Raw genomic sequence first — 23,821 nt, 5'->3', positions numbered from 1 at the left:
TATTGTTTTATTTGGTCGATTGCTTTCAGTATGCCACGCTACACGTGGCGTACGGCGATCGCAAGGTAAAATATGCACTTACACACTCGCATTGCAACATTTAGTTATTTATATAATTCATATTCATATTGGTTCCGTCACACTGTAATTTATGAGCAGATAGTATTTGGTTTATTATTAGTTTATAGAATATGATTATATGTGCACTTCAGTGATATTTAAGGTTCAGGTTATAGGAAAGGTGTCATGTCTAGTATCATATTAAACCCCTAATCATCAGCATCTGTCCGGTGCATTTGGCGAAGAGATCGCACATTGCATACTTTAGTTATTGATGTTAGGGAATAAACCTTTGTATGATGCTGGCTATGAAATGCTAATGGCCTAAGTTGTAACTGGAGCAGAAGAAAGGAGCAGATCCCCTGGAGAGATTACCCCCACCTTTGGATTCCTTAGATTGAACCAGCCTATGACCTGTTTACCCTGGACCCATCTGATGTCTGGACCTATAGAAGCAAGCCACGTCATCTCTATTGTTCACTCTGTAACACTGACTGTATATATAATCATAGCTGCACCCCCACTAGCCTCAGTCTACTCTGAACACAGTATTCAAGGGTGAATTACTGTTCACTGGTGCCCGTGGTTAGCGCAGCGTAGCGCAGCAGTATGTATGTATCTTTTGGTATTGGCTGTACTTTACTGTATCATAATATAATCATGTATTGAACTGTTAAACTTTGCATCTGCTAAAATAAATCACTTTGTGCGTTAGAAACACAATACAATCGCTTGGGCAATGCTTATTTGAAAACGATAGAATTACTTTAATAGGAACCAAATAAAACCAAAATATTGAGCTATAAATGTGGTTGGCTGTGGCAATAAAAAGATCCATTATTTGGACACCATGGGGTATATTTACTAAACTGTGGGTTTGGAAATGGGAGATGCTGTGTATAGCAACCATTCAGATTCTAAATGACAATTTGTAGAATGTACTAAATAAATGATAACTAGAATCTGATTGGTTACTAAATGCAACATCTCCACTTTTTCAAACCCCCAGTTTAGTAAATATACCCCCATGTCTGTTTTCAATAGAATACATTGATCTTGATCTCTGTGTAGCAACAGTGAGAGGAAGCCTACTTACTAATCCTCAAAACATATGTCATGCCGGCTACCAGAATACTGGTCAATTGCTCAGAAACGCCTTTATTTCAGTTGGCCATTTTTCGACATTTATTTGAGGTATATTCAGGTAAGCCAAGTATGGATGTGTGTAAAGGCTGTTCCCCCATTAAATATATTTATTGCATAAATGCAACACAATTTAATTGAAGTATGGAAATTCATGGTATGTTTTTTTGCCATCAGATTCTATGCGGTGGTAGTCAGTTTAACGGTAGTGAATACCCTGACAAAGAAGAAGACGTCAGGAGGACACCGAATGCATAGTAGAGCGACCTGAAAAAAAACCTACTTACCAGGATGCTGATGTGTTGCCGACTGTGCAAGATGACGTCATCACAAACTGCAACTTGTCTTAAAGCGGCGATGGACGGACCCAGCTGTCATTGATGTAATGTAAGTATTATTTTAGGGGTTAGGGTTAGGGGTATTATGGTTAGGGTTAACCCTAACCCTAACCTTAACTCCTATGCAACCCTACTCCTACTATGCATTCAGTGTTCTCCTGTCGTCTTCTTCTCTGTCTGGGTAGTCAGTACCGTTGATAAGTACTACACCCATCCTATGACCTTAATATGCTGCTTTCTATACATTAGATATGAAATTTATCTAACTAACTGTAATATTTTGGAGTCACCCATCTGCTTGCTCAGTCAGAATGAACTTGTGCATACTATGGTACAAAAATATAGAGTTCGATTACTTTTCTTATGATCATGTATTGCTCTCATATGCATCGGCTCTTCACTATTAGCAATCTCTTGGTTATAGTTCTTTGGGCTATACAGTTTGTCATATCTGTGTCCTGGGGTGAAAATTGTCTGGTTCACTCACTCTGGGTAGGGAGAATCATTTCTTAAATGTTAATCACTGCTTAGATGGTTCTTTTCACATTAAACCCACCAGACCAAGGGTATTTACTAAGACATTGTAATTATGCAAATTAACTACACATATAGGGAGTCGTCAGGAGTTTAAGACTCAAAGCTTTTATTAAATTGTTTCAGCAGGTTTAGTCACACAGTGGCATGTGGGATAACTATGCCATGGGAAAAACAGCAGCAGATCACGTAAAAGCCGTCCGGTATCTCTTTCTCTTCAATGGCACTAGGGAGAGGAAGTGTTTCTTTTAATTGATGGGGTGGAAGGCTCCCCTCTGGTGCCACTGCATATCACGGATGCGCCTCACAGACTGGATCTGGGGGTGCTGGGCGCCAAAATCTGAGCTGTCCTTATAATCCCCCTTCTCAAACAGGTACTGGTAACCTCTGTAACCTGGGTACTGATAGCCAACCCACCTGCAAGAAATCATTACAGTGAAAAGTAAAAAAAATAAAAAAAATAGTTACCTATATTGAGAAATCAAGCTCAGAGTTTGACTAACTAGCATGTGAACACTGTGTGAGTATAAAGCATCTTTTAATTATATTTATATTCCATCCATTGGTGACAACTATAAATTAACTAAAACCAGGGCATCCAACACCTAGGTCAGGGAGATGGGGCTGTTAAATCATGAGTCAATGGCTGTGTGTGTGTGTGTGTGTGTGTGTGTGTGTATATATATATATATATATATATATATATATATATATATATATATATATATATATATATATTTGTGGCAATTGGGATACTTTGCCACCTTCAAGTGGAGGAAAGAGTACCGCAGCCTGTATGTGCAGAGGGTTAAATCTGCACAGACACACACACAGACACACACACACACACACACACACACACACACACACACACACACAGCACAGCAGACCCAGGTGCAGCACCTGGGTCTAAGCAATCAAGGAATCAGCTAGAGCAGTGGTGGGGAGGAGGTATAATTAGCTATCTTGTGTTGTGGGTGGGAGACTGAAGCCAACAAGTGGCCAGTGACCAGTTTGGGACCTAACTGTGATAACCAGAGTTTAGGTTTATGGGACTGTTTATTTCTGTGACTGTTTCATTTGATTGCTGAAGACACTGCAAAGACTGTTCATTCATCCTGACAAGTAAATAAGCGTCAAAGTGCTTCAGCAGAAATCTGTGTGAGGAGCCATCTGTATGCACGCTTTTCACAGTATGTATGTATATATGTATGTATGTGTGTATGTATGTGTACATGTATGTATGAGTATTTATATGTATGTGTGTTTATATGTGTACATGTATGTATGAGTATATATATATATGTATGTGTGTTTATATGTGTGTGTATGTATAATTATATATATATGATATAGTCATCTTCTGCATTTAGGATTGGTTAAATAGGAGTTTTTCTAAATTGTTTTGCAATGAAACAAAAAGCACAAGTTTTGTGACACATAACCTGCTTTCCTGACCAGCCTAATATTTGTTTTAAGACTGTCAATAAAAGTTTAAATTAAGGAATCCTTTCCAACCTGGTACCAATACCATGTTTCCAGTAAGAGGGATCCAGAGGTTATGGAGAGAGAAAACTTTTTTTTTTTTTAAAGTAGTTTACAATGTAGAGCTCATTTTCTTAAACATCAAAGGGTCTAAATATCAATGCCCACAGCATATTTCAGATAAAAGAGTTTCATAATAGTTGCCCTTTAAGCACACAGTCCACCAATTGAGCACCCTGATGTTGATTTTCATTTTAAATTAAACAAATTGCAAGCAAACTCATCATCTCAGAAAACTAAGGTGAATTTTTTTTTTTTTAAGTGAACAAGCTGTTCATCTTAAATTCTGTAATATTATATAACAAGCTGAACATTTGCAGATGACACAGCATGAAAACGCTACATTTTTGCTGTATAGATTTAAAAAATCATCCTTGATATTTCATTCAACACATTATCTGAAACAAATACAGAGAATATGAGTCTATTCTGTTTGATCTTCTCCTCCACCCTGTGGTAAAGACTTATCTATGAAGTTCAGATGTTCCCTAAAGGCCAATGCATGACATATGTTGCACAATTGGATTTAAATAGCTACATTTCTGTTCTGTCCTTATTTTGGTTCATGGAAAAAAAAGTTTAATTTCATTTTTTATAGAGACACTAGGTATATGCAATGCAGCCAATGGCGTACTTACGTTCCACTTTGTACTTTGACGGAAGACACTTTTTCCTGGTAGCCGTGAGCGTGGAAGCTTGGGACATCATCATCGATTATCTCAATCTTCTTCCCAGTAAAGTTTGGGTTTTCGTATAGGACAATCTTATGTTCCTGACTATCCTTTAAATGGTGAAGAGAAAATAATAGGCTTAAATATATTAAAACAATATAATTGTCGGCAGACAAAACCCTCTATTCTTTATTAACATATGCCAACATATGCCAAGAACTTTAGAATTGCTAAGCTCAATAACATATATTAAATTAACAACATTTTGATTGGAACATTGGGACAAATTAAGTCATGCCACCAATTTCCCAAATCACATCCATATCCATCCAAATCACACCACATTCTAGCTATCATTTATCTAGTACAATCTAGAAAATAATAGAATCTGATTGGTTGCTATGGGCAACACTAGCACTTTCCCTTTTAGAAGGCTTGATACATTTATCCCTATGAGTGATTCCATGGATAAGCTGAGCAGATAGGTATCGGACCGGAGCACTATCCGTGTAGTTGTATGTCCTCCACTTGTTTGCGTGGATTTATTCCTGGTGCTCCGGTTTCCTCCCACAGTCCAAAAACATAGTGGTTGGTTAATTGTTTCAGGACAAAAATGAACCCTAGTGTATGTACATTTTAATTTAGACTGCAATATATAATTTGGCGTGTAAGCTCCAGTGGAGCTGGGACTGGTGTGAATGACTTAATACAATCTCTGTAAAGTGTTGCATAATATGTTGACACTTTATAAATAAAGAATAAAATTAATAATAATAATAATATTGTACCAGTTCCTGTGAACATTATATTCCACTGGATGCAAATTCTCCATTGGATAATTGTTGAGTGCTCACCAACTTGCAGTGAGACACGTTATTCAGTAAGAATAGTATAAGTTGGTGCACAACAAATTCAAACTCAAGTGTCCATAAAAGGAAACAAGAAGCTGCCTAGTAAATATAATATATATCATTGCAACTCCGAGCTATTTGGTGTATACTAGTAATCTAGTAAATGTAATGACAAATAAATTCTCAAAATTGGAAAATGCTGAAGAATATAAGGGCATTATTTATTCCATATATATGTCACATATGGCCAATGTGTATGATTATTGCATAAAGGTAATAACTCCGAAAGGTGGTTCTTCTAAGTTGTACATTGCCATGACTGTTTTTACAATTGAGGCTGCCCTGGGCATTTTGAATATGCCCAAATTGTAATTATTGTATACCACATTCTCATGTCTTCGCCACATAACTCACCCAACCATTATTTTTGCTAGGGAAAAATAGCTGGTTGGCAAAGATCACACAAAAATGGAAAGAAAAAATATGAATAGAATGAACATAATTTCACATCTATGGTGTCCCTACATAGTGCTTTCCTAGGTCGTCTGTATGGTAAAGCCACTGTACAAACAGCAGGATTCTTGTTCTTACCACTTTGATTGGTCTCAGGGAAGAGATGTCATTGCTCTTTCGACTGTTTGTCCAGGAGTCCCAGCGGGGGTATTCTCCCTTCTCAAACACAAATTGTTCTCCCTTGCAGTTTTGTTGTTCATATCCTACCCAGCTGTGGAACAACAGGAAGAGAATGATGGGTGAGATGTTCTGAATGTGGTTTTAGCTCAGAATAATTTACATAAAACAGAATGCATGTTCTGCTATTTCTATATAAGCACAACTAGCAACTATCGATGAGGCTAGTGCCTTATTAGGATGCGTTGGCTACAAGGTTTGTGGGTAAGGTCTACTTACCAGGTAAACAGCTCATATAACAATAGCTTTTTCATTCCCTGTAGTGAATGTTTTTCTGAATGAAGTTTTCTATATTTCTTTTACAATTTTACAGCTTAGGAAGTAAGATCTGCGTTCTTTCCGTGCTACGTTTGAATTTAGAGATAGTACCAGGTCCATAGTTATGATTTGGGCTTAATTGAGCCAAGATCTAAGGCTAGTCTTACAGCTACAGTAGGAATATATGTTGGCTAGGTTTTGGGCAGCACAATGGAATAGTTGTTAGCATTGCAGCCTGTGCTGGGGTCATGGGTTTCATTCCGACTAGGGCCCTCTATGTGTGAAGTTTGCATGTTCTATCCATGTTTTCATGGGATTCCGATGCATGCTCCGGTTTCTTTCCACACTCCAAAGATGTACTTGTAGGTTAATTAGCTTCTGACAAAATTAACCCTAGTGTCACTGTTTGTGTGGTGAAGAATACAGATTATATAAGTTCTACTGGGTCAGAGACTGATGTGAATGATTATATATACTCTGTAAAATGCTGTGTAATAGGTAGGTGCTGTATACATAAATGTCAATAAAGAAATAATATTAGGACTATGGTTTAGGACTAAAAAGAGAATTAGATTAATGGCCTGTTCACATCTGAGCACTTGTAATGCATTGTTCTGCATTACACAATTGGTGCAACCCAGGAATTGTGCCCCAACATATAATTGTCTAGTGCTAACATCTAGTGCTTTAGGATAGAGATTACATATATATTTACCTAGCTCAAGGACTAAAATGTTACATTGCATTGCAAACAATTACAGTATATTGTATGAAATAACAGCATGACTTTACTATATTATCTGGATAAATGGGAAGTCTATAGGGCCCACTACTCATGACTTTATAAGCTTTACATGCTTTATGAGCTTAATTGAAAATGTTATTCTATGTATTATGGCAATTTGCGACTCGATCATTTTTACAGCCGTCAACACATCACAGATAGTAAGGCACAAAGATTAGGATCCTACTTTCCAGCCAATCATTGTAATCCCTGCTATCATTACTAGCAATAACCACTGAGGACATGTTGGAGAACAGATATTTTAATAAAAAAAAAAAATCACTAACGTTAATCTAATTGTTAATCTAACCAAGACAACATGTAACACTCACAAGCATCTCTTGTCCAGAAAGTTCTCAACAGCAGGAAGCAAAAAAAAGTTAATTATTATTGATACTTAGTGATAATGTCATTAAACAGATATGATCCTACTACAGAGAGCAGCACAACTAGCACTGGAGAATTTTAGGGGAACACTGCCTGTTATAAAATATATATATTTTTGCATGCAGTGCTCTGTGTATGGGGACTGTTTTATAACAGGGGTCTCCTGCCACTGTGACTTTTCTCATAATTTTCTAGGCAAATAAACTATGGAACATAACAGACAAGCAGGAGATTAAGAATGAATACAGATGTTGCTCAGATTTAGGAATGGTCTAAGCCTACATGTTGCCTGAGGCAGAAGATGGGTGCAATCTTATACTAGACACCAGCCATGCTCCTCATTATGATGGATGCAGTGCACTGTAATCACACTGTGCGCTACCTTCACTCATTCTGAGAAGTGTGATGACAGCATTACTATTTGGAAAATGTGTCTCTCAAGCTCTTTCTCTACTACTGCTATCATCTTGTTAATCACAAATGAGTGAAAAGGGAGCTCATGACAGTCTGGCTGTGTAATGCCTCGCACTCCTTCCTTTACTCAGTTTATCAGGAGTTGGAGGATAGCAGAATCTCTTCAGACCCTGAGTAAAGTAGGAAGTTCCCTGTTATCACACACTACAATCACTGTGCACTTCCTCATGCAGTCAGTGAGAAATGTGGTCTGTTCTATGTGGGAAGACAGAGAGGAAGTATGTCAGTTGTACAGTGGTGATTGTCAAATGAGGTACAAAACTTTTGAATGCAAAACAAAATAATCCTTCACAACTTTAAAATGGCTGTGGAAGAGGTGGCTCCTCTGCAGTCCTATACCCCTGGTTAATTGCTGGGCTCTGGGAAAAGTGGCTGAACAGAGCAGCTTCTGGGGTTCCAAACAGAGGGTAGAGCTAATTATATTGAAGTGTTAGTGCAGCTTTAATGGGTGATTCTCTTGGCCTTCTGCTATTTTGACACATTGCGACTTGTAATGATTTCAGAGTGTTGACCAATCAGTGCTCTAGATAAATGACATGCTTATCGTGTGTTGAGAGAAGTGACCAATCAGTTTTCCAGACACATTGCATAGCATATATAAAAAGAATGTCACACATCAAACATTCTGTCCAGGTATGGGAACTTTTATGACAAAGGGAGTGGTTTGCAACAGCCCTCTAAGAGAGGAGCTAGGTATTCAGGTAGCAAACAGGATTATACATTTGTACAACAGTGCACATAGTTTAAAGATATACAGGTAGAGGACATTATGTTTGACAAAATAAATATTAAGAGTGTGATTTAACTTACTGGGCTAAAGGGGCTTCCATTCTCCCGTGAGGGCCCCCCCTGTGATCCTAGCTGCCCGCTCCCACCCCTCCCCCCCACGTGATCCGAGCTGCCAGCGCCTCCCCCCGGCACTTACCTCCTTCTCCGGCGCGCAGTACGCTCTTTACTGAGGAGATCTCAATAGAGTGAGACTCACGAGATCTCATCAGTAAGGAGACCACATTGCGTCGGAGAAGGACCGCAGTGAAAGTGCTCAGCAGCACTGATCGCGCCGGGGGCGCCCCCGCCCCCGACCTATCAATACTGCTGCTGAGCACTTTCAAGGGCCCCCTGGATGCCATAGGCCCCTGGGCTGTAGCCCAGTTAGCCCTATGGTTAATCCGGCCCTGACCACCACTAACATTAGCACACAGGGTGTGTCTGCAGTGGGATTAATCAAGCAGAGCACTTGCAGAGAATGCCTCTATAAAGACCAGGGGGGAGTGTCACCTGTCCATACAGCTATGGCTGTGGGAGGAGTGGAAAGCATTTAAGCCTTAGTTGTTAATTAGATGCAGTGTGGCCAATGCCAAACAAGTGGGCTGATGACTAGGAAAAGTCTCTGTTAACTTAGCATTAGGGTTACAAGAAAGTGTGTGGAACTTTGTGTTATGTGGTACTTTGCCATCCTGACAATAAAAGCAAAAGTACAAGCAAGAAGTTGTCGTTTGTGCATCATTCAAAGGGTGCTCGTGTCACAGTATATATTTGTGAGTGATATTTGTATAGGGCAACTTATATTTTAGGTTTTGTTATGATGTTGAAGTGGGATAACAATTATCAGTTTTGTATCTTGTAAGATCCTTAGCCCACTAACGGCAGTTAGTATCCAAAATGACACAATTGCAAAACTGCTACGCATGCTGCTGTTTATATGCTGCTTCTAACAAATCTACAGCAGGTTGATAACCTTAAAGAATCCCTCTCTCTGTATAATGACAATTTGAAGAGCTGACCCAATTCAATGTTGTCCACTCTCTGGATATCTGTTTTCATCACTTCCTGAGGATCTGAATCACTTCAGATTATCCAAAAAGTAGATATATTATTATGTATCTGATTTAATAATATTTAATCAATGTTGTCTATTTGCCTATTAAATGACACATTTATTTTACATCATTTATTCACAATTTATCTATTGCTGGATTGTAAAGCATGTTCATTTAAAATTCAAAAAACTTCTGAAAAAAACCACATGAAATTAAAATATACAGAAGCTAACTTCCTGCAGTAGATTTATCAAAGCTTCTAAACAGAAAAAGTGGAGGTGTAGCTCATAGCAGACATTCAGATTTTAGCTATCATTTATCTAGTACATTGTAGAGAATGATGGATAGATAGAAACTGATTGGTTGCTGTGGGCGACACCTCCATTTTTTCTTTTTAGAACATTTGATAAATCTACCCTCTGAGTCATTTAAAACTGCTACCTGTCTAAGATCTTTCAAAACTTCTGTCACTTGGTTTGGTTTGTGATTGGAATGCTTAATGGCTTCTATCTATAACCAGGTTACAATTGTATTTAATGTATCCTGATCATACTTGAAAATGAGAGGTTATTTCTCAATTGCACTTCCCAAAACAACATAAAACTTCACTTAAAACAACAAATTTAGTGTTGACGGAACTAGGTGACCTGAAATAAAAAATACAATTGACCACCCTTTGGCTGTCAGTGGATTTGCAAATTTTAACTGTTGGAGTGGCGGATCCTCTCTCCTGCTTGGGCAAGCTTTGTTCATGCTCTCAAAGCCCCTTCCTCTGTGAGCTTCTGATTCATGCAAGTTTCACAGCGCTGAATATGGCCTCGCTGAGCAGAGCAGAGGAAGAGTCTCCTATTCACACAATGACATGCATCAGGGGGTCTGCTAAGCATTGGTAAATAAGAATTTATATTTTATCTAAGGTCACCTAGTTCCCGTTAATATGAATATATATAGAGAGAGAGAGAGTGAGAGACATAAAGGAACACATGTATATATCTCAATTCCAGAATGACATAAGACAGAGAAGCTCCACCCTGCCAGCACACCATTAAACTGGCCAGATTAGGACACATTAAATGCTGGTCAGATTCAGATACATATAAACACTTCTGTTATTTTAGGTATGTAGCTATCTTGAATTACCACTTGCGCACACCTTCTGCTTATGCCACAATGTACATTCCAGAGCAAAGCAATACTGTTAAGTTGTCAGTCTATTATTGGTCTGAAGAAGCTATAATGCATAAACACTACTTGTCTTGTTAACATAAGTTTCCAGTAAACTTATACATCATCATCATTTATTTATATAGCGCCACCAATTCTGCAGCTCTGTGCACAGAATATTTGTCATTCACTTCAGTCCCTGCCCCATTGAAGCTTACTGTCTAAATTTACTAACACAGACACAGACTAGAGTTAATTTTGTCAGCAACCAATTAACCTACTAGTATGTTTTTGGAGTGTGGGAGAAAACCGGAGCACCCAGAGGAAACCCACGCAAACATAGGAGAACACTCAAGCTCCACAAACATAACACCCTGGTTGGGAATCAAACTCATGACCCCAGTGCAGTGAAGCTTTGCCTAAGACTAGACAGGTGACCGCAAGTACTGCTTGTGTGTTCTTTCCATGTATACTAAGCTTTGGTCGGTATCACCAGACAGTTACAATATGCATTGTACACCTGCAGGGTAATTGTTGCTCTGACTATTTCCTTTCTTGAAACATTATGGGAAAATCTGTTCTGCTAATTCAGATATGACCAAGTGACATCAAATGCCGTTAAACAGCCACAAGTCTAGTGCAGATAGCAGTTATTTCAGCAACGATAGAAACTTTACCTTTCATTTAGTGCTTGATCTCATTTGTAGAAATAACAATGTGCCCAGGGCAGATGCCCCATCTCTCCCCTTGCCGTTTCACAATAAAATGTTAGACAACACAATGCCAGAATAAAAGATACTAGAAACACACAACAATGGCTTAAAAATCATTGACTTCTGCACAAAACAGCTAACACAAAAATGGCTTATTTTAAACGTCCATCTTCTAAAGAACAGTATGTATATTTTCCAAAGGCTTTGTGAAATTGCATAATGTTTAAATACATACGGTCCAGAGTGCACAAGGATTGAGCCAACTTTCTCCATACCAGCCTCTTTTAGGTTGGTACAGGGTCCACTGAGTTCATGGCAGCGGCCTTGGAAGTTTTCTTGCTCAAAGATAACAATCTGTAAATCAGAAATCAGAATGTGATATACATATTGTGCATATGTAATAATTACATTGCAAAGATTAGTGCTATTCTCACTAGAACAATTAGTAGCCATAGGGAGGGTCAGATGTCTTGAAATTAACCTTTAAATGGCAAGTCTATGAGTCTGCTGACACAAAACATCCACCTGCAGACGATACATTTCAGTCTATTTTAGGCTGACCTTATAAACCACCCACTGTATGTCATTTTCCAGAGTTTTTGGAGAAACTTTCTTAACTAAGTGGTGCATAACTACAGAGTGATTGTATAAGGCCTGAACCAACTCTTTTGCACTTTGAGACATGCACTAAAATTGGCTCAATGTAAACATGTCTGCTTGAGTTTGAGGTTGCCCAAAGGGTTTGCAAGTAATTGGTGAAGCTGGCAAGAGATACTCTGGACTTCTCCTTTACTAATCAACCTTGGACTGACCTATTGGATAAACCCATAAAACATCCCTCTAATTCAGTCCAAGTTAAGTGTATATAATAAAAAATATTAATACACAAAATTAATATACAAAATTAAAAAGGTGAAAGTGAAAAAATGGCCTTCTCATAAATTCAGGGCTGGTTTCATTTATTGTCTGCAAAATCACTTTCCATCTAGGAATCCTGGAGGACAGGGCACACACTTTGCAGATGCTGTTGGGATGTGCAGTTTTCTCTCCATTGATTACAGGCCTGGAGAATGCAGCATCTACACAGTGTATGGTTTATTTATTTTTTTATTTATTTATTTCTAATTCTTTAATTTGGTTGGTCACATAAATAACACATATGCATACCAGTACTGAACGTAGAAAACCACAGAAGTAAGGTAAAAAAATAAAAATGTCAAACATGGAGTGGACGAAGTAGCAAAAGCACCAACAGGAGACTAAAGAGATTGATATGACGACATTTTTAACAGTACGAGGAGGTTATGAATAGAATGGAAGGGGGGTGAACAGAGGGGTGGAGGGTGAGTTCAATATATTGGACTCCTGTCAAGTCAGGCACATATGAAATACACACTCTTTATTGGGATTAGTGCATGCTGTTACTAGGCAGACATGATTCATGTACCTGAATTAATTCCAATACCGCGTATTGATTGGTTTAAATAGCTAATCGGCTAATCTAAAAACACTAAGGGCTAGATTTACTAAGCTGCGGGTTTGAAAAAGTGGGGATGTTGCCTATAGCAACCAATCAGATTCTAGCTATCATTTTGTAGAAGGTACTAAATAAATGAAAGCTAGAATCTGATTGGTTGCTATAGGCAACATCCCCACTTTTTCAAACCCGCAGCTTAGTAAATCTAGCCCTAAGAACCTTCATGCCAAAAAGTGTTTTATCATTTGTATTGGGTGTCACAGAAAAACGAGTGCTGGAGAAAATGGAAGTTGAATATAACGGAAGGGCATGGAACTGTTTTCTGTTTTAATGGCAAAAAAATTAGATACACTGATCCCCTACTTATCTGTTATAGTGGTCATACAGATCAATATCTGGTATATCTTCATTCTGGCTTTCTGTTTCCTTTGCAAAACCATTAATTTCACTTCCTGCTCTGTTATCAGTATTCAGCATCTATATACATAGCTATAAACACACACAGCGTCTCTCCATGCAGTACATAGTCACAAAAGAAACAGACCTGCCGCCAGAGGAAACAGAAACACACACCTATGTACTTTAATAACTATATTATATACACCGATCAGAGACAACATTCACTGACAATTGACATGAATAACATTGACTATCTCATTACAATGACACCTGTCAAGGGGTGGGGTGTATTAGGTAGCATGTAAATAGTCAGTTCTTGAAGTTGATGTGTTGGAAGCAGGAAAAATGGGCCAGCGTAAGGATCTGAGCGACTTTAACAAAGGCCAAATTGTGATAGCTAGATGACTGGGTCAGAGCTTTTCCAAAACAGCAGGTCATGTGGGGTGTTCCTGGTATGCAGTAGTTACTACCTACCAAAAGTGGGAAGGACCACCAGTGAACCGCTGGCAGGGTCAAGGGCGCCCAAGGCTGCACATGGGGAGTGAAGGCTAGCCCATCACAGAAGAGCTACTGTAGCACAAATTTCTGGAAAAAATAATGCTGGCTATAATAGAAGGTGCTTTGCAGCTTGCTGCCTATGGGGCTTGTTAGCCGTAGACAGGTCAAAGTGCCCATTCAGACCCCTATCCATCATCATATAAGAATATTATAACGCTATCCCTTGTTAGTGCCTGATGTGCCAGGTGAGCTAAATGCTTTATAAAAGCAACACTATCTGTATATGTTTAATTGTAGGTTTAAGGTTCATACCCGTTTAATTCAGTGTGCAAACTATATACAATACTTTGGTGGTAATTAGCTAACATGGTACAAAGTGCAGGAACATAGAGCAAACAATCAGCATAAGCTTTAAATTAATAAAAACAACCCTCTGATTGCTTAATATGGATTACTGCTCTTTTGTACTTTTAAGTCATCCTCACTGCGTATTTGTAATGATGTATGGTCAGTAAGTATTAGTATAGAAAATCTTTCCACACTTTTTCTTTTCATTCATTTCATTGGTTTAAACGTGTTTGTCATGTATATTCTTAAATTCTGTGTGGCATTCTTTGCACACTGCCTTGTAAATTATAACATTTATTAAAATTAGTTTTCCACAAGTGAGATAAGTGGAAAATGAACAGGGTGTAAACAGTAATTATTAAGCATAATGTCAAAATCAACATATTTGTAAGCCCTATTATACTTTATATAGGGTTCACTCTCTCTCTCTCTATTCCTCTATTTCACCTGTCTTTACTTAGAGATGTTACGTGTTCTACCCCATCATCATCATCATTATCATTTATTTATATAGCACCACTAATTCCGCATCGCTGTACAGAGAACTCATTCGTATCAGTCCCTGCCCCATGGGAGCTTACAGTCTAAATTCCCTAATATACACACACAGACAGACAGACAGAGAGAGAGAGACTAGGGTCAATTTGATAGCAGCCAATTAACCTACCAGTATGTTTTTGGAGCGTGGGAAGAAACACCCGGAGGAAACCTACGCAAACACGGGGAGAACATACAAACTCCACACAGATAAGGCCATGGTCGAGAATTGAACTCATGACCCCAATGCTGTGAGGCAGAAGTGCTAATCACTTAGCCACCGTGTACATTTTGAAGTGCACATTTTCCTAGAACTCTGAAACTCGAATAGTACACTGTAACCTGATCTTTCTGAAAACTAGACAGGACATATCTATGGGCACATAAACACAGAGTGCAATCTTTATGGTCAACACACTGTCATTAAATAAGATTTCCTTGTTTTATTCTTAGTATGGCCAGCGCTGGAAAAAGTGTCTGTGCCGACAGTACAGTTACCATAGAGATCAATAAATCACAATTGATACATCCACACGATGAACACAAACGCACTGTGAAGGAGGAGAGCCAGTACCAAGGCACCATTGTGTACAAACACTAAACCAGATGAAAAGTGAACTAATAGCAATCATGATTCAAGGTCCTAGGTCAAGACCTAATGAAGCCTTGATCTAGGATAACATTGTTCCAGGGGCAGCTGAAAAAAAGCTTTATGTCAATTCCCAATTCTCATGCAGATATGGGCCTATCCATCCTGTCACCTGAGGCGACAAATAAAAAAGTGCCTTTCTCATCTGTGATGCAATCTGGACCAAGTTGGTGCCATGTGTGTTGTCTTCATGTGTATGGTGGGTGGTGTTAGAGGATGGAAGGGGGGGGGAGCCTCAGCTCATTGTTTGCATCAGAGTCCACTGCTCTGTAGTTACACCACCGGCATTACTGCACCTACCTTTGAGTTAGGTTGCTGTTGTTTAGTGGCTGGAGCCTGATGGTCAGATGCCATTGTTACACTGATGTTTTATTCCTGAAATAAAGAAGACATTAGAAATCAGAGGAGTCATAATATTGTTCAATTAAAATAAGTGTTGCCTGGCCAAATGTTATTTGGAAGCATCAATGTTTTACATACAACTCTGGAAAACAAGCTGCAGTCAACAGTGTTCCCTGCTTAGTCATTGTACGATAGATTACTCATGGTGCTTATGAATGGGTAACTTAGTCCTCTGTTAGCTATGACTTTAGCTTTAAAAGATATATACCATTTGTGTGTCTTCTTAAACTCATCCTCTTATCAAAAATGAAAATGAATAATGTATCTGTCTGTCAAAGCGAGTCTGATGTCTGCTTTGAAAAGAATGAGTGAGCTTTGCGACTCCGTGCATTCAAAGCTCATACACGTCACACATTGCAATCGCTGATACGGTTTCCCAATTGAAGTCAAAACCCTTCATGTAATATTCCCTACTCTCATTGCTCATCATTCAAGACTTAATGAAACCAGCATAACTTACAGATAATGGTATAATGGCAATATAATGAAGATACAGTGGCAATTGCACACAGCTAGAGGTTGTCAGGGCACCTGGCTTATAACTATATCTACTGAGCTTCTTTGTTATGCATGCTCATTATACACATGTATAATTTAGAACAGTACAAACTGTGAAATCCTTCTAGTGTCGCAATAAATCTTGTTATATTCTGACTGTATCAGTAGATGATCCGTTATAGAATACATAACAAATATATGCTGGAAGCAGAGTGGAGGGCAATTACTAATGTACTCAAGGGCCTAACATGCTACTAAGTTGCCAATGTGAGCAATCCCCTTCTATAATCCCTGCAGACCAAGGATGTATTGTGTACTTTTATCACATTTTATAAATACAAATAATAGATGTATCTTATACATTGAATTCAAATGGCAATGAGGATTCATTACCATCAGTTCCTGTCTCACTGGACCTTACAGTCTGTATTCCCTACCACACAAAAGACACTAGGGTCCACTTTGTCAGAATCCAGTTACACTACCAGTTTTTGGACTGTGGCAGGAAACTGGAGCATCCATAAGAAACTACATAAACACAGGATGAAGATAGTATCCTTGTTGGAATCAAACATATGTCCTCATTTGCTGTTAGACAGCAATGCTTACCACTGTGCCTCTAACTCCCCATTCCATCATGAAATTTAGCTTGTAAAGTACTACAGCTACAGTAGAAGTTGCTGTCAAGGCCGGTGCTCTTGTATACTTTTATAAGGCCAAACCACATTAGCCTATCATAGAGTCCCTTAATGTAATAATAACCTAGAAAATTATTCCTAAAAAATGAAATGTGGCAATTAAAGCTATGTGAGCACAGTAAGTAAACCTTTTGCATTCTTTCTAGGGATTATGGGTTATCGACCCTCTTTAAATTGAAAATATAAGTCGTACCAAGTATCAATGTTCCAATGTGAGAAAAATCCTACCTTAATTACAGTACGTGTCTGCTGCTGGCCCAAATGCAGCCTGGCAGTAACTTGAATAGGAGGAATGCAGTTTATTGTTGAATGTCATTTTAGGAAAGTGATTAAATGAAGTTTAAACAATCTGTCTCCACCCTGAGTCACCAGGGAAACCAAACGTTTTTGCCAACCAACAAAAATTAACCCATTGTACAAATAATGGCTCCATGGGGACTATTCTGTTGGTGTTAATGCAGAATTTATACAAGATACTGCAATCCTTGTGCAATTAATATATTTATAACTATAAATAAAGAGATTCACATCTTCACTTGAAATGTTCTCACTGTGAGACCTTACTATTTGTATTGATTAGAACAAAATGAGAAAAACCAATTAAGCATATCTTACCCGTATGCCAGTACCCGCTTGTTCCAGTAAAGGGCTTACGACTCCTGGTTACATTTATACTGGACGGGGATAGGAGAATAGTGCCAGGACTATTTACAAAATAGTTCCAGCGTGATGCAAAGCGATAATACTGGATTACAGCTCCGATGAAAACCCAGCTCTGCTGATGCACAGCCCGTATTGTTTTGAGAAGCAGAGTTGGAGAATAATTTCATTAGCTTTCACATTCGGCAGGCCCAGCATTGTTTGGTCTGTTGGTTAGGAGATTTGAACTTTGCATGCATCAGCCCTCTGAATGCCAAGACCTGGAACATCTCATTTGAACAAATATACCAGCCAACCAGCCCTGCTTCAGGGCTTTTTGAGCCAATAATTCTATTCTCTGTAACAACCTGTACCTATGTCAGAAGCCCACAGTAAGAAACACTCATTTCAACACTGTGACATTCATTTTAACAGCAGTCATATCATACTTACAACTATCATACACTCGGAACCAAAGCTTGTAATTTAGCTGTGCTAACAACGTAGATTAGGGAAGAAAATATGAAAGCTCTATCAAGATAACCTTTATTTATCTTTATATTTATCTTTAAGAGAGTGTGGTTCACTTTGCTGGACAGATCCAGAAAAACAACAGAAACAAAGATAGAACTGTTCTATTAAGAAGTGCAAGTTGCATATGTGAAACATGCCCTGTTAATTGTGTGATAAATATAGTAACAGGCAAACTGTAAGTGATTCTGAGATATACCAATTTCTTCTTGTTTTTTTTATATTCCGAACTTCCCTGTTATCTGCAAATAATTCAATAAATCACAAAGAATGAAAACTTAAGAAGTCTCTATTCCTTGTCTCTTTGAAAATGGTCTGTTATCTTCTACATTAGGTCATGCTTGCCAACCTTTGGTAAGTTAATTCCGTTAGATCCCAGGCAGGGGTTGGAGGGTGGGGCGCGGTAATTTGCATAATTTTGTCTCCGCCCCCCGCAACAGTGGCGCACGCAGGGGGGGTTTCTGAGTCTCTAGAAACCCCCCCCCCCTGTGCTAACTAAGTGGCCACTGTCCTATACAGCAGCCGCGGCGCTGTCAAAGAAGCGTCCGTGGTCGGTGCTGTATTGTATACAGCACCGCCGCAGACGCTTCTTAGACAGCGCCGCGGCTGCTGTATAGGGCAGCGCTGGCGAAACGGAGCTGCGGGCGCATGCGCAGCAGCTCTCTCTCGTTTTTTTTTTGTTTTGTTTTTTTTTGGGTCCGCGGGGAGAAACCCCCCCCCCCCACAATCCTCCGTGCGCCCCATGCGCAACAAAATGCAGTTTTTGGCACGAGAGGGGGCCAAAATGACGCGATTCACCACAAATCGCGTCATTTTGAGGAGCAAGATGCCATATGCAGGATATTTGCCTGCTCTCCCGTGAGCACCCGAATTTCGGGAGTCTCCCAGACATTCTGGGAGAGTTGGCATGTATGCGTTAGGTTCATGATCCTATCAGTTGCTTTGCAGAGGGGAACATTAAGGTAATTTGTTGTATATGAATTTAATACATGTCAATAACCTCTACAGTTCCCAGTGCATGATCAACCAATAGGTTAATCAGGCTGTAACCTAGGGCACATAGATTTGGAGGTGCAGCAGGGGACATCCTACTGGCGGTTCAGTTTTTTTATTGGTCACCTTTGTCCGTCAATGGACTTCCTAACAAAGAAAGTGCCCTATCTCTGTACACAAAGTGTGCACCTGTGCACTCCAAGCTGCAAGTCATTTGTCTAACATAGGATGTTGGCAGTGGAGCTCTGTGATTGGCTGTAGGCCCTGAGGCTTCATTGTAGCTTTCACGCATGCGCAGCCTGCTTCCCAGCACATTACCATACCAGGGGGCGTGTCTGTGGTGATAAGCTGTGATTGGCTGGCTGTATGATGTATCCTGGCCCCAGGATGGCTCTGTGATGGTGATGTTGGAGTAGGAACTTGTCGTTGTGTGACTGAGCATTGAGGACAGGGTATCCTCAGGGACCAAGAGGAGGCTTCATGTGAGGTTAGTGGGGTATGTATAGCATGGTGTCATATTGTCCAATACTCTATAATAATATTTACATACTGACCTCATCTATGTGCCATACTGTCGCTCTATATATAAGCCTGTGTTATTCAGCACAGGGTGGGACTGTAGTTTATTATGTAATTTGCAACGTGTGTAAATATAGTACTGTGCAACTTTATGTGCTTGAAATTTATACGTCTCTAGCTTGCAGTGCACATAGTGGGCCTGATTAATGTTCAGTCGGTTTGTCTGCAGTATCTTGCATGAAATAACTCTGCACATGCTCAGAAATAAATACAATTGCATGCAATTCATGTCATGTCCAAGGGCAACTGACACTTATGACTGGCTTTGACTTGAGTTGTGAAACAGGGGAGGGAAGGGGCAGACTAACGTATGCCAACGTCTTTGGAAAAGTACACATATGTGTGCCAGAACATATGTATGCAACTAAAATGCATTAAGAACATTTTGATTTATGTATTTAATGTTAAAAAATATGTTTTTTAAAACCAACCATATTTTTTATTAATGATTATACTGTTTAGATATGTTCATTTATTTTATTATATAATATTTTTTTGTATGCATTCTAATGTGAACTCATATTGCACATATGCTTGTGCGTATACTGTACTCTATTTCTACGTAAGGCAAGTACTGTTTAGGCAGAGTGTACTTACACCCAGATTCAAATCAAAACGTATTTTGAGATCTGCTTAGATTTTAATACAGTCGGAACTACGCTCAAGTTCATGGTCATTTTTTATATCGTTACCATTTTAATACGGCCCAGTATGTGTTACAAAGCATATATTATATACTGCGTGATCTGAGTTATGTGCTTTGTTTATTTATTGCTCAACCTTCCATATTTCATGTACCTATACATTTTCCAAACTAGATCCAACATTCCAGGATCCAGAGGAGGAACCAGCAGCAGATTGTGAGAGCTGCAACAACAGGTAGGATAGAACAACACAGTCCACCAACAGCCTCATCCATTAGCCCTCTTAATTTTCTTTCCTAACCTGTCTTGCTCTCTCTCTTCCCCTTCACCCTTGTTGTCCTCTATCTCTCACCTACCTCAGTGTTCTGTCCTTCTGGCAGATTTAAGGTAAAGAAGTTTTTCATCATTTGTTGCTGAATGTATGTGAAGGGTGCCCCTGGTGACCCAAGCTGCAATTACTTGTGGTTCTTGCAGAGGCTAAACTAGAGAGCTGTGGGCCCCGGTGCAGGGATGTGGGGAGGCAAACAATACCAGAGGACTGCATGAATACATGATGTGGGCAGACACTATTGTAGTAGCATGGTGTAGTGTCAATACAATTACTCACCATACCATCTCAGTTCAAAAATTTGAAGTAAATTTTATCAAAGCTCCTCTCTTCCTCCAGCACATAAAGCATATGGGTATGTATATATACATATATAGATATAGATATAGATATACATATATACAGATAATTTTATATATATATATATATATATATATATATATATACACACACACACATATATACATATATATATATATATATATATATATATGTATTATATATATATATATATATATATATACATATATATATATATATATATATATATATATACACACACATATATATATACACACACATATATATATGTATATATATATATATATATATATATATATATACATATATATAAAGATATACATATATATTATATATATATATATATATATATATATATATATATATATATATACAGGGTGATTCAAAAGTCGCAGTACACCCTTTTATTTCAAAAACTCTACAGGAAATTGGGAAACCTGAATACTCCAGTAAGGTATGGGTGACGTGGTCTATCTTTTACGGTATGTACCAAACATGGGCGCCATCTTGAAATCGGCCAATCGGCCCAATTCCTGTAGAGTTTTTGAAATAAAAGGGTGTACTGCGACTTTTGAATCACCCTGTATATACACTGTACATATATTGTTAAAGGGAGATATATATATATATCTCACAGGCTTCTCTTTTGTATGTTTTAAAACCCCAGTGATGTTATGTTTGGGAAAGCCTTCTCAAAATTTGTTTTCAGCTTTTAGGAAAGCTGGTATAAGGGTCCTGTGGTATAAATGGAGAGAGAAGAGTGAGCTCCGTTCATATGGACCATTAAGGGTTTTTCAGAGAGCTAGCAAGTTGCTGGCTAATCAGGAGTTGCACCTGATGAGCAGCTGTTAAAAGGCTGCTAGGCAGTTTATTCACTCTCTCAATACCTGGGCTTCCGAAGGTATGATGGCTTCTGATAGATACCGCAATTTGTGATCTGTAAGTTCTGTTGTATTTCGTGTGTGGGACACTAGGTCCTCACTCTAGAGAGGGAGTTCCTGTTTATTAGTTAGAAGCCAGACGGTAAGGATTTTGTTTATGCTTTGTTTGTTTTCATGCTAGTGAATAAAATTAGCTGAGGCTATTTAAACTGAAGCACTGGACTGGTGTGATTTATCTGGCTGAAGTGAGTGAAGTACAGCTGTCTAATCCCTGGAGATGATACTCCTAACCCGATCTTATGACAATATATACATTGAAAATGCCAGACTTTTCTTGCACATTACTTCCAGCAGATGTTACATATCCACCACCATCAAATTACATGCCAGCTACTGCTGCTGCCACTGCTTGGAGCAGTAGTTCCACAAGCATACACATGTCACTCAGCTCCAGATGCATCCACCCAATTTTTCAGTGTCCTGTCTCTCCCAACACCCCAGTAAAGCGATACCCCACCTCGCTATCAGAGAACTTCTTAGGGGGCTTTCCAAATGGGGGCTCTTCCTCTGTTCCATACAACCTCACTATCACCAGCAGCTCTCCCACATAGACACCCCTCACTATGGGAGCACTTCTGAAGCTGCTATTTCTATAGATGTGTGTGGTAAAAGGGCTCTATTTCCTCCTAATACTCCTCTCCTGTAGTGTAGATGCTATTTATTGTTGTAGTAGCTCTGAAGGCAGGGATCCCCCTTGCTGGTCACACTTGCAGGGCTCTATTTGATGGGGGTTTCTGCCTCCATATAACATAACATGTTAGGGGAACACCAAGGTATGGGAACCCCCTCCCCTCTGGCATTCCTTTATCTTTTGGGGCTCCTAACCTTCCTTATGGGCCCAATACTAATGTCAATGGGAATCAACAATCTTTTAAAACTTGGGTCCCTACACAATCCCCCAATCAGTGACAGCTTTCGTGCCACTGACCAAGCCTCCAATCTCGCTATGACGCATCTATCTGCATCACCGCGTACACACTCGCAAGTTCAGTACCACGTCCTACTACTGCCCTTCTGGTGACCTCACCTGCTGTCCCCGGGGGACAGACGTTTCCATAGTAACAGTAAATATGAACGTAAACATTGATGATGGGGGTGGTACAAGTGTATTCGCCTAGGGCGGCCTGAACACTTAATCAGGCCTTGATGATTCCCTATGTATTCACCCATTTTGGTAGATAATGTTCTCAAGGAAGCAATACCTTGGACTGCTTTGAATGAATACAGTGAACAGTGCAAGTGTTGCCAGAACACTTTATGGATGGCACAGCAACTTGTTAAATTAGCATTCTGAATACAGCTGCAGATTGATTACCACATAGTTATACTATTGCGGGGAGGGGTTATTTTATAAATAGTTCTGTAGCATCATATCAATCACTACAAATGTGCTGAAAATGTATAATAATAATAATAATTGAATAAAATAAATATGTAAACTCACTTTTACTACTTTTAACATGTTTTGATTTTTATATAGTACCTAGAATTGCTCTTGCGCAGTTACATTATGTTTGTGTTTCATTAGTCTGGAAATGTCTACAGAACTGAATTTTCCCTCCCCCTGTGCAAATGTGTGAGGAAGAAGCTGACACTGCCGCTATTTCAGTTTGTTATTTCAACACCTTTGTGGTCAAAAAGGGAGGAGACGGTCTTTAGCACACATCCTGTTGTGCTGTCTTTACAGGAATGCTCAAAAAGTGTGACAGAAATGTTGTTAAATAGCAAAACTCTATTCTTCTTACCAGTGCTTTCTGCTCTGTAAAAGGGACAGGGATATTTTCCATTGGCCATTATCATGCAAACTTTGCACATAAAATTAAGTTCAAGTTAGTGGACGTAAATTGTCTTTAAAATGATGGCTTAAATTCATTTAGTTTAATTATTTTCTCTATAAAAAAAATCAT

The 23,821-nt window shown here is 38.9% G+C and overlaps 1 protein-coding gene across 1 annotated transcript; it reads right to left on the bottom strand.

Moving 5' to 3' along the window:
• Positions 1-2,157: 2,157 nt before the first annotated feature.
• CRYBB2 (crystallin beta B2) lies at positions 2,158-17,701 on the bottom strand. The gene is made up of 6 exons (XM_075214444.1): positions 17,554-17,701; positions 15,641-15,715; positions 11,668-11,786; positions 5,734-5,866; positions 4,259-4,401; positions 2,158-2,492 (listed from the first exon to the last, which is right to left on the bottom strand). The coding sequence occupies exons 2-6, from the start codon at positions 15,692-15,694 to the stop codon at positions 2,324-2,326; spliced, it is 618 nt and encodes a 205-aa protein (XP_075070545.1). The 5' UTR covers positions 15,695-15,715; positions 17,554-17,701; the 3' UTR covers positions 2,158-2,323.
• Positions 17,702-23,821: the final 6,120 nt, after the last annotated feature.

Source organism: Mixophyes fleayi, chromosome 1 (assembly GCF_038048845.1).
Source record: "Mixophyes fleayi isolate aMixFle1 chromosome 1, aMixFle1.hap1, whole genome shotgun sequence".
Lineage (NCBI taxonomy): Eukaryota > Metazoa > Chordata > Amphibia > Anura > Limnodynastidae > Mixophyes > Mixophyes fleayi.
Note: the sequence above shows the minus strand (reverse complement) of the source record. Positions and strands in the feature narration are given on the sequence as shown.